Consider the following 16,563-nt stretch of genomic DNA (forward strand, 5'->3'; position numbering starts at 1 on the left):
CCAAATAATAATAATACAAATAATAATAATAATAATAATAATAATAGTAAATTAACTATAAATGATTATTCAAATAGGATTGGCTCAATTTCAACAGCATATAATAATAATAATAATACTTTATCTTTAGCAATTAGTTCTTCATGTCATTTATTCCTTTATAGGTAAAATCATTTATTTTATTTGATAGGTTAAAAAAAAAAAAAAAAAATGTATATATTTAGAAAGAAAAAAAGAAATGCAATTGTAAGAGTTAATTCTCTTATAATTAAATAAATAAAAAACTAATATTTAGTTTTTTTTATTGTTTTTTTTTTTAAAAAAAAAAGGATTCTATTGTTTTTAGTTTTTTTTTTTTTTTTTAATTGTTTTTTATTTTTTGTTTTTTTTTTTTGTTATTTTTTTTTTTAATTTTTTTTTTTTTTTTTTTTTTTGTTTTTTGTCATTAAATGACGATTGTATTATTATATTATATATTTATTATTATTGATTTTTTTTATTCGATTTAATAGAAGGTTGGACCAGAAATCTTTTTACATTCTAAGAAAGATTCGTAAACCCATTGGCATGAATTGATATCGCTTTGGTTCTTTTCTAAACAAGTCATAAAAGATTTGTATAATGGGTTGCAAGCATTTTCGGTTTGTTGTTGGTTATTGCTCATCATTGATTGTTGTTGTTGTTGTTGTTGAGTGTCGACATTATTGTTATCTGAACCACCAAAGAGTGATGAAACACCACCAACAAGGGCGTGACCAACTACGCTACCAGCCATAGCACCAGCCATTGAGCTACCCATTGTTGCTAACATACCTGGACCTTGGACAACAACTGGTTGAGCTGGTGTAGTGGCAGCTGGGGTTGTAGCAGCTGGAGTTGTTTTAGCTGGTGCTGATGTGGTTGTTGGTTTTGATGCTGTAGTTGGTTTTGATGCTGGTTTTGAAACTGATCTTGATGATGCTCCACGTCTTGAACCTGCCATTTTTTTATATTTATTATTTATATTAATTTATTTGAGAAAGGAGTATAAAAATTCTTTAATAAAAAATTTTATATGTAATGTTATATGAAAGTGTATGAAATTTAAAAATAAAAAAAAAAAAAAAAAAATTTAAAAGTTTTTTAAAAAAAAAAATGAAAAAAAAAAAAAAAAAATAAAAAAAAATAAAAAAAATAAAAAAATTAAAAAAAAATAAAAAAAAAAAGTTTTTGGGATAGTAGATTACATGTAATTATTATTTCAACAAAATTCCAATTAAAATTCATATATTTTAGGTGTCATTTGAATTCAACAAATAATTTTAAAATTATTTATTTTATTTTTAAATTTTAAAAAAATAAAATAAAATAAAACAAAACAAAATAAAATTAAAAAAAAAAAAAAAAAAAAAAAAAAAAAGTTTATAAAAAATTAAGAAATAAAATAAAACTTAAATTTTTATTAATAAATTTATTATTTTAAAATTTTTAATAAAAATGATAAATAAGATTTTTAATAAAAATAGAAAAAAATAAATAAAAATGGAATTTAATTAAAATTAATTTAATTGGGGTGTTTAGAAAAAAAAAAAAAAAAAAAAAAAAAACGAACGAAAATTTTTTTTTTTTTTTTTTTTTCATTTTTTAAAATTTTCGTCGGTTTTTTGTTTTTATTTATTTATTTTTTTTTTTTTTTCTTTGTTGTTGTGTAATAATAAATAAATTATAAATAGAAATATAAATATGGATAGTTTTTTTATAAAACCAGGAACAGCTCATACACTTTCATCAAACAGAGCAGGTGCTAAAAATGTAGTTGATACAAGAATAAATTCTAGACCATCATCAAATCGTGGTGGTAGAGGTGGAGGTATGTCATCATCTCGTGGTGGTGGTGGTAGAGGTGGTAGAGGTGGATTCATGTCATCATCTCGTGGTGGTGGTAGAGGTGGATCTATGTCATCATCTCGTGGTGGTGGTAGAGGCGGAGCTATGTCATCATCCCGTGGTGGTGGTAAATTCAGAGAAAGAGAATCAGCAACAAATGACACAACAAATAAATATAGAGATAGTAAAAATAATTATAAAAGAAAATTATCAACAGAAAAAGATGATTATTATGATTCAGATGATAATCAAGATGATGAAGATAATGAAAAACCATCTGATGAAGAATCAGATGATAATAATAATAATATTAAAAATAATTTCAAAAATAATATAGCAGTTAAAAAGAATATAAATAAATATAAAAATATAGATTCTGATGATCAATCAGACGATGATGATGATGATGATAATAATAATGGAGAAATTGAAGAATTTCATTCAGGTGATGAGGATAGATTTAATAGTGAAAATGATTCAGAAGAAGATAAATCATCAATTAAAAAGAGATTAAAATTATCAGTTGTTCAAGAAGATGAAACTACTGATGAAAGACGTCTTAGATTAGCAAATGAATATTTAGAGAAAATTAGAAAAACTAAACAAGATTTAGATTTAAATGATGCAGTTAAAGATGATTTAGATAAATCTTCTGGAAGATATCAATATTCATATCGTCAACAAGTTTCAAATATTAAATTCATTGAAAACTCTTCAAATATAACAATACTCAAAGGTCATTCTTCACCAATTACTTGTATAGTTTTATCTGATGATCAATCAATTGCATATTCAGCATCACGTGATATAATTATAAAATGTAAAATATATTTAAATATATATTTTCAATAATAATCATTTTTTATAATAGTAATATTAATATATTTTTTTTTTTTTTTTTTTTTTTTTTTTTTTTTTTAAAATAATTAATTATTATTAGGGGATTTAATAAATAAAATTAAATTAAATAAAATTAAAGGATTTATACCATCAAAAAAGAATAGAATTGAATTAGAAAGTTTAGGTAAAGATGGTAAAGAAGAATTAAAGAAAAAGAGTTATCAAGGTAAAATTTTATCAATGGCATTAAGTTTTGATGGTAAATATTTGGTTACTGGTGGTGAAGAGAAATTAATTAAAGTTTGGGATACAGAGAGTATGCAAGTGGTTGAAACATTTAAAGGACATAAAGATGTTATATCGGCATTAACATTTAGAAAAGGTACTTATACACTTTATAGTGGTTCAAATGATCGTACCATAAAGATTTGGGATTTATCACAAATGGCATTCGTCGACACTCGTTATGGCCATCAATCACCAATCACAGCAATGGATTCATTATCACGTGAACGTTGTATCTCTGTTTCAACTGATAAAACCGTTAGAGTTTGGAAAATCCCTGAAGAGTCACAATTGATCTTTAGAGGTCATACTCATTCTGTAGATTGTTGTGTTTTAGTGGCTGAAGATAAATTTTTAACTGGTTCACAAGAAGGTTCTATTGCTTTGTGGAATGTAAATAAAAAGAATGCAACTTTCATAAAGAATAATGCTCATCCTGTTAATAGTGGTGGTAATAGTGGGACTGATTCTTTTTCATGGATTTCAAGTGTTTCAGCCATTCCAAACTCTGATATGGCAGCTTCTGGAAGTTGTGATGGTTCCATTCGTCTTTGGTCAATTATGGGTGGTGATAAACTCAAAGAAATTAATCAAATCCCTGCTATTGGTTTCGTTAATGATTTAAAATTCGCTCATGATTGTTCTTTCTTATTAGCTGCCGTCTCTAAAGAACATAAATTTGGAAGATGGAAGAAAATTGGTTCCGCTAAAAATTCACTTTTATTAATTAATTTAAAAGAACAAGTTAATCCAAATGATTTATTACAACAAGAAGAACAAGTTGAAATTGAACTTAATAATAATATAGAAAATCAAGATGAAGATGAAGAAGATGAAGAAGAAGAAGAAGAAGAAAATTAAACTTTTAAAAGAAGAAATAATAAAAAAATAAAATAAAAAAAAAAATTAAAAATAATATTGATTTCCTTTGTTTTAACTTTTTTAATTTTATTTTATTTTTTATTTTTATTTTTTTTATTATATATCAACAATAACATGAATATCTGATTTATCAGGATTTTCTTCAATTTTCATACATGAATATGTTATTGCTTTAATTTCAGTACCAGTTGTATGTTTGCTTTTATCTAATTCAACACCTTTACTATAATTACAAATAAAATAAAAATAATAAAATTAGTAGAAAAATAAAAAAATAAACTATTATTATTATTATTATTATTATTATTATTATTATTATTATTATTATTATTATTATTATTATTATTATTATTATTATTATTATTATTATTATTATGAAAGGGTTACCCTATTGCTTTAATTGAAAAGTTTTCACGATCAAATGAAATGATTTGAACTTGTTTAAATATAATGAATTCAGTACTGAAAACAAATAAAAATTCATCCAATAATGCAAATAATAATGAATCCATATCATGACCATTAACACTTATAGTTTGTTCAGTTGCGCTATCATCCAATTCAACTGAATCTAATTCAACCATATAGTTATTCATAATTAATACCATTTGTTCAAGTGCTTCTTTTAAATCTTTACCCCATGTATGCTATTTTTTAGGAAATAAAAAACTAATCTATTAATATATGTTCATTATTATTATCATGATTATTATTATTATGGTAATCTTACAAACATAATATCAGCGGTATGGTCTAAATCTATATTGATGATTGTTTTGGTTAGTATTTTTTTAATATATAGAGTATTTTTTGTGGTTATATTTAGTATTTATTTACATTCAAAGTTTTTTAATTGACCTAAACCATAGCTTTCCATTTTACATATATAAATATACTATTTTTAATTAAATGATTTATTTTGAGAGAAAATGAAAAAAAAATTTTAAAAAAAAGAAAATAAAAATAAAAATAAAAATAAAAAAAAAAAAAAAAAAAAAATTAAAATAGAAAAAAAAAAAAAAAAATATAAATAGTTTTTATTTTTTAGATTGATTTTTATTATTGGATTAATCTAAAATTGATATTAATAAATCTTATTTCCCAAAATTAAAAAAATAAAAGTTTTTGAAACACATTTTTCATGTTTTTCTTGGAATTTCTCAATTTAATATTTTTTTTTTATTGCTTTTTTTTTAATTTTTTATTTTTTTTTTTATTTTTTTTTTTCATTTTTATTTTTTTTTAAAAGATTAGTCTTTGTAGTAATAAAAAAAAAAAAAAATTATAATAAAAATAAAAAAAAAAAAACCAAATAAAAAAATAAAATAAATAACTTGTGTTATTTTAAAAATAAAAAAAATTCAAAAATAAAAAATAAAAAAAATAATAAAATAATAGCTAACCTATCATATTTCATATTTCATAGTTGTTTTTTTTTTTTTTTTTTTAAATCCACTATCTTTTTTATTTTTTAAATATATTTCTTTTTTTCTTTCTCTTATTAAAATAATCTTTTTTTTATAAATGATAAAAGATTAAAAAAAAAAAAAAAAAAAAATGAAAAGTAATTCAAATAAAAGAGAATTTTCAAGTGATGATGATAATTCGAATGTAGAATCTGATTCATCAAAGAAAACTAGAATTTCACCCCCATCAACACCGCAACCACAAACAACTACATCTTTAATACCACCACCAGTATTCAAAGGATTCAGTACAGGTAGAGGTGCAGCTGTTGTTATTTCAGAAGAGAAATTAAGACTTGCAAAGAAAAAGCTTTCTTCTATTGGTGATGAAGATATTAAAGATCTATTACCATCTGAAAGTGGTGCTGTGGATAATAGTAATGACTTTTTAACAATGACAAATAGTAATAGTAACAATAATAGCAACAGCAATAATAATGACACAATCAATACAACAGCCACCATCACACCTACGACAACATCATCATCACCATTACTACAAACAACAACTACATCATCATCATTATCATCATCATCACCGCCACCACCACTACCACAAACAACCACTTCCTCAATACCACCAACATTCAAAGGATTTAGTACAGGTAGGGGTGTGGCTGTTGTAATCTCTGAAGAGAAGCTAAAGCTTGCACAGAAAAAGCTTTCATCCATTGCTGACGAGGATATTAAAGATTTATTACCATCTGAAGGTGGTGTTGTTGATAATAATGACTTTTTAGCAATGAATAGCAGTAGTAATAATAGTAATGGTAGTAACAATAACAATAACAATAACAATAACAATAACAATAACAATAACAATAACAATAACAATAACAATAACAATAACAATAACAATAACAATACCACCACCACCACAGCATCATCATCATCATCATCATCATCATCATCATCATCATCATCATCATCATCATCATCATCATCATCATCATCATCATCATCATCATCATCATCATCATCATCATCATCATCATCATCATCATCATCATCATCATCATCACCATCACTACAAACAACTACATCATCATCGCCACCACAACTACTACAAACAACCACTTCCTCAATACCAACAACATTTAAAGGGTTTAGTACAGGCAGAGGTGTAGCTGTTGTAATCTCTGAAGAGAAACTAAAACTTGCACAGAAAAAGCTTTCATCCATTGCTGACGAGGATATTAAAGATTTATTACCATCTGAAGGTGGTGCTGTTGATAATAATGATTTTTTAACAATGAACAATAGTAATAGTAACAATAGCAACAGCAGCCATACCAATACTACTACAACTACAACCACAACCACTACAAATACTACAAATACTACAACCGCTTCAACTTCTAATGATAATTCAACATCGAGATCTGATGATTCGTCAGCACCCTCGTCACCTCAACCTCAACAAAATATAAGGGCACCATCCCCACCATCATCATTTTCATCATCATCGTCAACATCATCTATTGCACCACCAACAACACCAAATAGATCACCAGTACCAACATCAACAAATTTAAATTCATCAACAGCAACAGTACCACAACTAACAACACCAACAAAGTCTAAATACCCTCTTCAATCACCAGTAAAGAAAACATTTGTATATAATCCAAACACAACACCAACTAAAAAATCATTCATTCCACCAACAAAATCATTGTCTCCACCTCAACAGCAACAAACGAGTACTGTACCACCACAAACTAATATTGCACCAACTACAACATCTACTTTTTCATACCCAACCACACCAAAAACAGCACCAAAAATATTAAGTAAACCACAAATTTCAACACCAAAAAAAAGTTCATTCAAACCTCCAATAAAAAGTAATAACACACCAACAACACCAACAACAACAACGACATCAACGACAATATCACCAGCTAGTCCAAATGGAAATTCAAAAGGAATATCACCTCCAAAATCAAAATTAAATATCTCACCTTCAAAAAGTACAACACCAATTAATAATAATAATAATACTAATAATAATAATAACAATAATATACAAAAGAAACCAATTGATAATAGAAGAAAATTAAAAGATTTAGGTAGACCATTTTTAGTATCATGCGAAGGATTGGTAAAGAATGATGTTCTAGAAATTACAAGTAGAAATGCATCAGAATATAGATTTGAGAATAATGGTGAAGTTAAGGATATTGGTAAATCCAAAACCATTGGTGTTGCAGATCTTTATATTTATCTAACGAAAATCAATCAATCCAATGCTGCATTGGTATCACAAGAATGGGTTAGTAATCATTATGGTTGGATCGTTTGGAAACTTGCATCAATGGAAAGATCATTTCCATTGGAATTTGGTGGTAAATATCTAAAATTACAACGTGTTGTAAATCAATTGAAACAAAGAATTGAAATTGAAATTAATCAAGCAAAAAGACCAATCTTAAAGAAAATTTATGAAAGAGATCAACCTTCTGAATTACCAATGGTATTATGTATTTCTTCAATTTTAGATGATGGTTATGGTGGTGGTATAAATAATAATAATAATCCAAATAATCCAAATAATAATAATAATAATAATAATTGTACTGTTGAAAATGATGATGGTATTATATCAATGGATGATATAGATATTACAATGAATGATGATTTAGAAACAGCTTCAACTTCCACAACCATCTCATCAACTAATAACGCTAATAATAATAATAATAATAATAATAATAATAATAATAATAATAATAATAATAATAATAATAATAATAATAATAATAATAATAATAATAATAATAATAAAACAAATTATATTCAACATCCAATTGCAACAATTGAATTAACTGATGGATGGTATCCAATTAAAGGAGCATTAGATCCATTTTTAACACAATGTTTAAAACAAGGTAAATTATTTGTTGGACAAAAACTATATATTCAAAATGCAGGAATAGTTGGACAAGAGAATGGTATATCACCATTGGAAGATGGGTTTGAACAAGTTCATTTGAAATTATTTACAAATAGTACACGTAGAGTTAGTTGGTATGAAAATTTGGGTGCTAGGAAATCAATGTTTCCAATCTCCTTAAAATCAATTATACCTGGTGGTGGTACAGTTGCATGTCTAAAAGTAGAGGTAACTCATATCTATAAATTATCATTCAAGGAAACTATAATGGGCGAAGATGGTTCACTAAAAACTGTAATTACACGTTGTGAAAATGAAGAACAACAATATAAACAACAATATGAATCTAAAGCAGAGATTGCACGTGAGAAACTACTTGAAAGTACATCAAAACAATTGGAGAAGAAACAAAAAGAAGATATACTAATGAGTTCTTTACAAGAACAACAACAACAGAAATTAAAAGGTAAACTATTACCAAATCAACAAAATAGAGTTAGAAAGATACCCCAATCAGCATTGGATCAGAAAATTAATCATAAAACAATTTCAAATCTTTCAGAGATTTCAGATGGTGATTCATTATATGCTTATTTTTTACGTGTTATCGATCAAGAAGGTTTCGTTGATTGTTTATCTGATGAACAAAAAAGTTTACTCTTTAGTAATCGTGATAAACAATATCAATCACTTCAACAACAAATACTAGATCAAGTTGATGATGAAATGAATTCTAATCCAAATTTTAAAACTAGAAATGTTAAACCAATTTTATCAATTAAAATAAGAGATTTATTAATTAAAAATGATATTGATCAATTAAATAATAATAATCCTAATAATATTAATAATAATAATAATAATAATAATAATCCTAATAATGATTATAATAATATATTAGATGATGATTTTAATAATAATTGTAATAATGAAACCATTTTATCAATTGAATCACCATCTTATGATTTAATGGATACATTAAAAGAATCAATGAAATTAACATTACATATGGTTAATCCAAAGAAAATGTTTTATTCACCTTTTAGACCAACAGGATTATCACCTTTACAAAGCTCACACAGATTTAATGTTGTGCCTATTATCGATAATAACATTGGTGGTGGTGGTAGTGGTAATTCTCAAAAAAATTTAAATACAAATGGATTACATAAAAAAGGTATTCAAAGATTAGATCAATTTTTAATTAATGGTAATAGTATTGGATCAGAATGTGATTTGGTTGTATTCATTTTATATGTAGGAGATATTAAAGTTGAAGAAACTTTAATTAAAGATAGAAAAAGAATAGATTCCTCAAGGTTTATCTACTTTACTGATAGATCTGGTTTCATTGGTAGAATTAATATTACAAAAACAACATGGACTACAGGTATAACAAATGAAAATGGTGGTGGTGGTAGTGGTAGTTCTCTCATAAATCAAAACAATCAAATTTATTTTCCATTTAAAACTGGTTTCACATTAAGCGATAGTCAATCAAACAATGACAATTTATCATCACATAATCTATTAAACCCTTTTATGGTTAATAATAATAATAATAATTTACCAATAATTCACCTATCAAATTTAATATTCAAGGGTGTGGACAGTAATCAAATACTGCTGTTCGATGGTAGTGAATTCTTTGAACACTCTGTTAAACCAAAATCAAAAAATATAGTCGATTTATTTGATGATTTAAAACAATTTATTAAATCATCACCTGGTCTCCTTAATTTGTTTTGTTTTAGAGTGAATTCAATTTTAAATCAATTATCTACTCCTTCTCAAATTAATAATATAAAATATAATAGCTATAGCACCAACTCTAATTCTAATAATAAAATTATTGAAAAGAATAGTTTAGTAAATAGCACTAGTAATCAAGTTAATAAAAATAATAATAATAATAATAATAATAATATTAATAATAATAATAATAATAATATTATTAATAGTAATAATAATGAACCTGATGAAATGCCTTCATCTCAGGATTTTAACTTCGATTTCGATCCAGTTTTTTTGGAAAACTCTGGGTAAAATTTTAAATTGTTTTAAAAATAAATAGAATCATACAAATATTTTATATTTCTTAGAATTTTATTTTTTATTATTTTTTAGAAATCAAAATACAAATATTTTATATTTCTTTAGAATTTATATTATTATTTTTTTATTTTTTATTTTGTTTTGTACTTTTTATTTTTTTGTGAGTTTTTGACGAATTAAGAAATTGAGAAAATCTGAATCTTCAACTGTATTTGAGCCACCATCAGAATCGCCATTTGAATCGCCATCATAGTCTTCGTCTTCTTCTTCATCGTCTTCGTCATCGTCTTCATCTTCGTCGTCTTCATTGTCTTCGTCTTCATCTTCGTCATGGCAGTGATGTTTTAAGTTTCTGTGGTGGGGACAATTTCTAACGTGAATATCGTCATCATCATCATCATCATCATTACCATTTTCATAATCGTCGTCATCATCTTCATCTTCATCACCAACTTCATCATAGTCTGAAGAGAGATAAAAAGAAATTTCAGACTCGTTACTTTCATTATCTTGATCAATCTCATTACTATTTTCAAGATTTTTTGAATCAGTGGCAATATCTTTTGTTTTTTGTTGAGATTTAATAAATTGGGTATTGTTATATGGATAAGTTTCTTCGAAATCAAATGTTTGAAAATTATTATTCAAGCTAATTGGATAACCACAAATACCAATTAAAGAAACTCTGGAAATATTTTTAAATTCTTTTACTTTTGAAAGGATTTCGAATGCTACTGAAATATCGGAACCATATAAACTTTTTTTTTTTGAGAAATTGAATATGATGTGGGTTACTGAAATTGAAACTTGGTCAATTAATTTTAATACCCTCTTTGGATAGAAAAATGATTTAATTATGAATTCTACGGTGGTCAATCTACTGTAATCTTGAATGGTATCTTTTCTAACATTACCTAAAAAGTTTTCATATGGATAAACATCATCGAGATGATTATGAGTTAGAAATTCACCAGTTCTATCGAATTCTTCAACTTCTAATTTCAAATATTTAACCTTTGGTAATATTTCTTCATAAAATGATTGTGAGATATATTGACCAATATTAACAACACAACTTTCTATTAAATCACTATCTACTTGATCATTCTCCAATAGATTTATAAATAAATGAAATTCAACTTCAACTCCAGCACTCTCTAAAAGTTTTAATTCTTCACAATAACGATTTGAATTTGTATTAAGAGTTCTTAAAATAAGTTTTTTTAATTTTGGACTATCGTCATTAGTTTTGTTAGGTGTTTTATCATTAATTGATGTTGGAGTAGTATTATTATTATTATTATTATTATTATTATTATTATTATTATTATTATTATTATTATTATTATTATTATTATTATTATTATTATTATTATTATTATTATTATTATTATTATTATTATTATTATTGTTATTATTATTATTATTAGTAGTAATAGTAGTAGTTGTTGTTGTTTTTGTTGTATTTATATTTGTAGTTGATTGTTTTTGTTTCTGAGATTTATTTTGATGTTGTTGATAAAAATAATTTAAATGATTTGAACTAATTATACCTTGAATATCTAAAATTTCTAAATTTCTAAAGATTTTTAAAAGTTTACCATCCCAATTCCAACCAAAATTATCAATATATTTATAACTGAAATGATTATTTTGTAAAAGAATTTGAGGACTAAAACCAAGATATTGTTTTTTTGAAGAATATTTTAAGTATTTACAATTTGGTTGTAATAAACTATATGGTGTAATATCTTTTAGAATTGAATGTTTATGACTGATTTCAATTGGTACTAATAGTGAACTATTCATAAACTCTTGAACGATTTTAAAGAACTTCTTATCAACCAAAGCAAGTTGTAATTTAAAGAATTGTATGGTTTTTTTATTATTCAAACAGATTAATAAAATATCTTTAATTAAATAAAATGGTAATTCTCTGGTTGTTGTTGTTGAATTATCATCTTGATTAGTAAATTTAATATATGATCTTTTTGAAAAATTAATTGAAAGTTGATCAAATTTAGGACTATTCTTGAAAATATAGTTATGAAATGAAGCAGTTTCTAAAGATAAATGAAAGAAAGACCAATTACCAAGTAAAAAATTTAACTTTATAGATTCACTGTCTGAAGTTATATTTGAAAATAATTTTTCTAAACCAGATTCCAATACTTTATCGCTTTTTTTAAAGTTTGTAAATGCTGTTTCATACAAATATTGAAGGGCAAGTCTATGAGTTCTTTTTTCACCTCTATAAGATTTTGGATGAATTTTTGATAAAAGATATTGATCATCGAGTTGAAACACTTGTAAATTATTTGTTTTAACCATTCCTAAAACTCTTGATAAGATTGATTTGTGTTTGGTCGAGAAATTACTTTTATTTTCACCTCTTTGATTTTTTGTTAAATTATTTGCCACTTTACCAATTTCATCATAAACTTTAAATATTGGAATTAATTGATTTACATCTAAACCTAAAATTGAAATGCATGGTTCTTTTTTAATGAATGTTTTTAAATATTCTTTAATTTTGTAAAAGTGAAAACTACAATTCTTTAATAAGGTCTCTATGATTATCGAAAATTTTTTATGTTCAAAATCTACCAATTTACTTTGTTGTTCTCCTTTCTCAAAGAATATTGATTTATTTTCATTTATACCATTTAAATATTCATTATAATATTTTGTTTGAAAATAATATCTTGAACTATTAGTAAATAGTATTGATAACTTTAATAATAATTTATTTAATATTTGATTATTATTATTATTTTGATTATTTTGATTATTATTATTATTATTATCAACTTTATTTGTAAATAAATCAATAAAAGATTGTATATGTTTGAATTCTAAAAATATATGATGGAAAAACCATCTTTCATTCTTTTTTCTTGGATTTGAATTATAGAATGATAATATTCCATTCATTGATATATTGAAAAGTAATAATAATCTATTACTATATTGTTTCTTTAACATTTCTTTATCTTCAATTTTTTGCATTAAAATTAAAATTGCTTTGAAAAGGAAAAAGTATTTACCATTATGATTGAAAGCTTTATAACGTGATTCTTTTTTGGTTGTTTCATATTCTTGAATTACTTTTTCATTATTTTTAATATTTTGCATTAAATTTTCAATAATTGATTTTGCAAGATTCTTTTTTTTTTGAACATATATTAAAAAAAAAAAAAAAAAGAAAATTAAGAATTAATAATAAATATAGATATTTAATTTTTTTTTTTTTTTTTTAATAAATATTTAAATACATACAGAATCAATATTTTCTAAATTTGTTTCAACTAATCTTTTAATATTTGAAAAAATAAATCTATTAGCAGCATATGGTTTTGGTGGTATTGCCATAGTTCTAAATTGAGTATCTCTTGAACTATCAATTTTAAAATAATTTCTAATGATTGATAGATAAACATCTCTATATTGACTCTTTTGAAAGTTTGCCTTTATATAATCTGGGAATTGTATAATTGATTCACACTCTCTTAAATTAAATTTTTTTAATGCTCTATTTGAAAAGTAATAAAATTATAATGAAAAAAAAAAAAAAAAAAATTAGTGCATGTGTTAAATTGAAATGTTGTAAATCTTTTATAAAATATAATTATAACATACTTTCTAATTATTATATATTGACCATCATTTAAAAGACATAAATGACTATTCATAGTTAAAAAAAAAATAAACTTCTTTACATGTTCAATATCCCTATTTAAAAGAGCACTAACCTCTTTTTCAATAATAAATGAATAACCATCATGTAATTTAATTTCCATTATTACAAATATACATATTATTTATTTGTAAAATATAGTTTTATTATTTTTTATTTGTTTCAAGAGGAAAGGGAAAAAAAAAGTGTATGAAAAAAAAAAAAAAAAAAAAAATAAAATTACAATTATAATTGTAATTTCATTTTTTTTTTTTTTATTATCATATTTTTTAATTTTACAAATTTTATTTATTTTTTTTATTTTTTTGAATTTTTTGAATTTTTTTTTTTTGAATTTAGGCAATTGAATAAACATTTTTTTTATTTTTTTTTTTAAATATACACTATTTAAATATATATTAATAACAAATGTCACACTATAGTGGAAGTAGTGGTGGAAGTGGCGGTGGTGGTGGTGGATATCATAAACCTCACGCAGGAGGTGGTGGCGGTGGTGGTGGAGGAGGATATTATAGCCATCAATATAGTAATTATCATGCAGCTAAAATCGTTTATGATGGTAAACGTATGAGAAAAGCTGTAGTTAGAAAAACAGTAGATTTCAATTCTACTTTAATCAAATATAATTTAGCAAGAGTTTATCAAAGAGATTATAGAGATTTTGCTGTTGTACAGCCTGATCAATTATATATTAGAGAAGTATGTTTTTCAAAAAAATAAAAAAAAATAAAAAAAAAAATAAAAAAAAATAATAATAACATTTTATACTTAATAAAAATAAGTAAGTATAAAATGTTATATGATATCATTTTCAAATACAAATAGTTAGTAATAAAATCAAATACTAATAGATTATTATTTTTTTTTTTTTAATTTTTTTTTTTAATTAGATTTTACCTCCAATTGCATTAGAATCTAATCCAATTACAAGTGTTTGTTCAAGATTTATTCATACATCATCAAATAAAGTTAAATATCCAATTAATTGTGTATCATGGACACCAGAAGGTAGAAGATTAGTAACAGGATCAAGTAGTGGTGAATTTACATTATGGAATGGTTTAACATTTAATTTTGAGACTATTTTACAAGCACATGATTCAGCAGTTAGATCGATTATATGGTCACATAATGAAGATTGGATGGTATCAGGTGATGATAGTGGTAACATTAAATATTGGCAACCAAATATGAACAATGTGAAAATCTTTAAAGCACATGAACAATCAAAGATTAGAGGTTTAAGTTTTTCACCAACAGATTTGAAACTTGCATCATGTGCCGATGATAAGATTATAAAGATTTGGGATTTCGCTAGATGTACAGAGGATAATCAATTGGTTGGTCATGGTTGGGATGTGAAATGCGTCTCTTGGCATCCACAGAAATCATTGATCGTTTCTGGTGGTAAAGATAATAATATTAAGATATGGGATGCGAAATCATCACAAAATATAACAACATTACATGGTCATAAAAGTACAGTTTCAAAAGTGGAATGGAATCAAAATGGTAATTGGATAGTTAGTGCAAGCTCTGATCAACTATTAAAGGTATTCGATATTAGAACCATGAAAGAGATGCAAACTTTTAAAGGTCATGGTAAAGAAGTCACCGCTCTTGCTCTACATCCATACCATGAGGATCTATTTGTTTCAGGTGATAAAGATGGTAAAATCTTATATTGGATCGTTGGTAATCCTGAACCACAAGCAGAGATTCATTCCGCTCATGATGCTGATGTTTGGTCTTTATCTTGGCATCCAATTGGTCATATCCTTGCAAGTGGTTCAAATGATCATACTACTAAATTTTGGAGTAGAAATAGACCTGCCGATACTATGAAAGATAAATATAATAATCCAAATGCTTCAAAAGATATTGAAAATGAAGAGGATGCTGATGATCAAGAATCTGATCTATCTTTACCTGGTTTATCTTTACCTGGTTTAGGTAGTTATAAACCTTCTCCACAATTATCATCACAAAATATTTTACAAAATTTAAATTATTCAATGCAACAACAACAACCACAACAACAACCACAACAACAGCAACAACAACAACAACAACAACAATTACAACCACAACAACAGTCATCACCCCCACCAATTGATCTCATGCAATCTATGTTACCAAATCAACAACAACAACAACCAAACCAACCACAACCAATACAACAACCACAACCAATACAACAACCACAACAAATACCTCAAAATATCCCACCACAAATTCCACAACAACAGCAACAACCAATTCAACAACCAATGCAGCAACCACAACAACAACAAATACCTCAAAATATTCCACAACAAATGCAACAACCACAACAACAACAACAACAACAACAACAACAACAACAACAACAACAACCATTACAACCTCAACAATTTCAACCAAAACCACCTTACCAACAAAGACCACAGCAATTTAGCCAACAACAACAACAACAACAATTTAATCCAAATCAACAACAACAATTTAATCCAAATCAACAACAATTTAATCCAAATCAACAACAGCAACAATTTAATCCTAATCAACAGCAACAATTTAATCCAAATCAATTTAAT

The 16,563-nt window shown here is 24.9% G+C and overlaps 7 protein-coding genes across 7 annotated transcripts; 4 read left to right on the forward strand and 3 right to left on the reverse strand.

Annotated features, from left to right (window-relative positions):
- Positions 1-47: 47 nt before the first annotated feature.
- On the forward strand, positions 48-168 carry DDB_G0293408 (hypothetical protein; the record flags this gene model as incomplete). The annotated part of the gene is made up of 1 exon (XM_629147.1): positions 48-168. A coding segment is annotated over one exon (121 nt), but the record flags the coding sequence as incomplete, so codon positions are not given.
- Positions 169-505: 337 nt separating this feature from the next.
- Positions 506-982, reverse strand: DDB_G0293410 (hypothetical protein; the record flags this gene model as incomplete). Its single annotated transcript, XM_629148.1, has 1 exon — positions 506-982. One exon carries the CDS (start codon positions 980-982, stop codon positions 506-508), a length of 477 nt encoding a protein of 158 aa, XP_629150.1.
- Positions 983-1,722: 740 nt separating this feature from the next.
- On the forward strand, positions 1,723-3,852 carry DDB_G0293412 (hypothetical protein; the record flags this gene model as incomplete). The annotated part of the gene is made up of 2 exons (XM_629149.1): positions 1,723-2,686; positions 2,807-3,852. 2 exons carry the CDS (start codon positions 1,723-1,725, stop codon positions 3,850-3,852), a joined length of 2,010 nt encoding a protein of 669 aa, XP_629151.1.
- A 117-nt stretch (positions 3,853-3,969) lies between these two features.
- On the reverse strand, positions 3,970-4,750 carry DDB_G0293404 (hypothetical protein; the record flags this gene model as incomplete). The annotated part of the gene is made up of 4 exons (XM_629150.1): positions 3,970-4,096; positions 4,261-4,520; positions 4,604-4,632; positions 4,711-4,750. The coding sequence occupies 4 exons, from the start codon at positions 4,748-4,750 to the stop codon at positions 3,970-3,972; spliced, it is 456 nt and encodes a 151-aa protein (XP_629152.1).
- A 680-nt stretch (positions 4,751-5,430) lies between these two features.
- DDB_G0293414 (hypothetical protein) lies at positions 5,431-10,362 on the forward strand (the record flags this gene model as incomplete). Its single annotated transcript, XM_629151.1, has 2 exons — positions 5,431-10,277; positions 10,338-10,362. The coding sequence occupies 2 exons, from the start codon at positions 5,431-5,433 to the stop codon at positions 10,360-10,362; spliced, it is 4,872 nt and encodes a 1,623-aa protein (XP_629153.1).
- A 78-nt stretch (positions 10,363-10,440) lies between these two features.
- Positions 10,441-14,090, reverse strand: DDB_G0293406 (hypothetical protein; the record flags this gene model as incomplete). The annotated part of the gene is made up of 3 exons (XM_629152.1): positions 10,441-13,455; positions 13,570-13,822; positions 13,930-14,090. 3 exons carry the CDS (start codon positions 14,088-14,090, stop codon positions 10,441-10,443), a joined length of 3,429 nt encoding a protein of 1,142 aa, XP_629154.1.
- A 305-nt stretch (positions 14,091-14,395) lies between these two features.
- On the forward strand, positions 14,396-16,562 carry DDB_G0295793 (WD40 repeat-containing protein; the record flags this gene model as incomplete). Its single annotated transcript, XM_002649042.1, is given in 2 exon segments — positions 14,396-14,686; positions 14,878-16,562. Coding segments are annotated over 2 exon segments (1,976 nt in total).
- Position 16,563: the final 1 nt, after the last annotated feature.

Source organism: Dictyostelium discoideum (assembly GCF_000004695.1).
Source record: "Dictyostelium discoideum AX4 chromosome 6 chromosome, whole genome shotgun sequence".
Classification (NCBI taxonomy): domain Eukaryota; phylum Evosea; class Eumycetozoa; order Dictyosteliales; family Dictyosteliaceae; genus Dictyostelium; species Dictyostelium discoideum.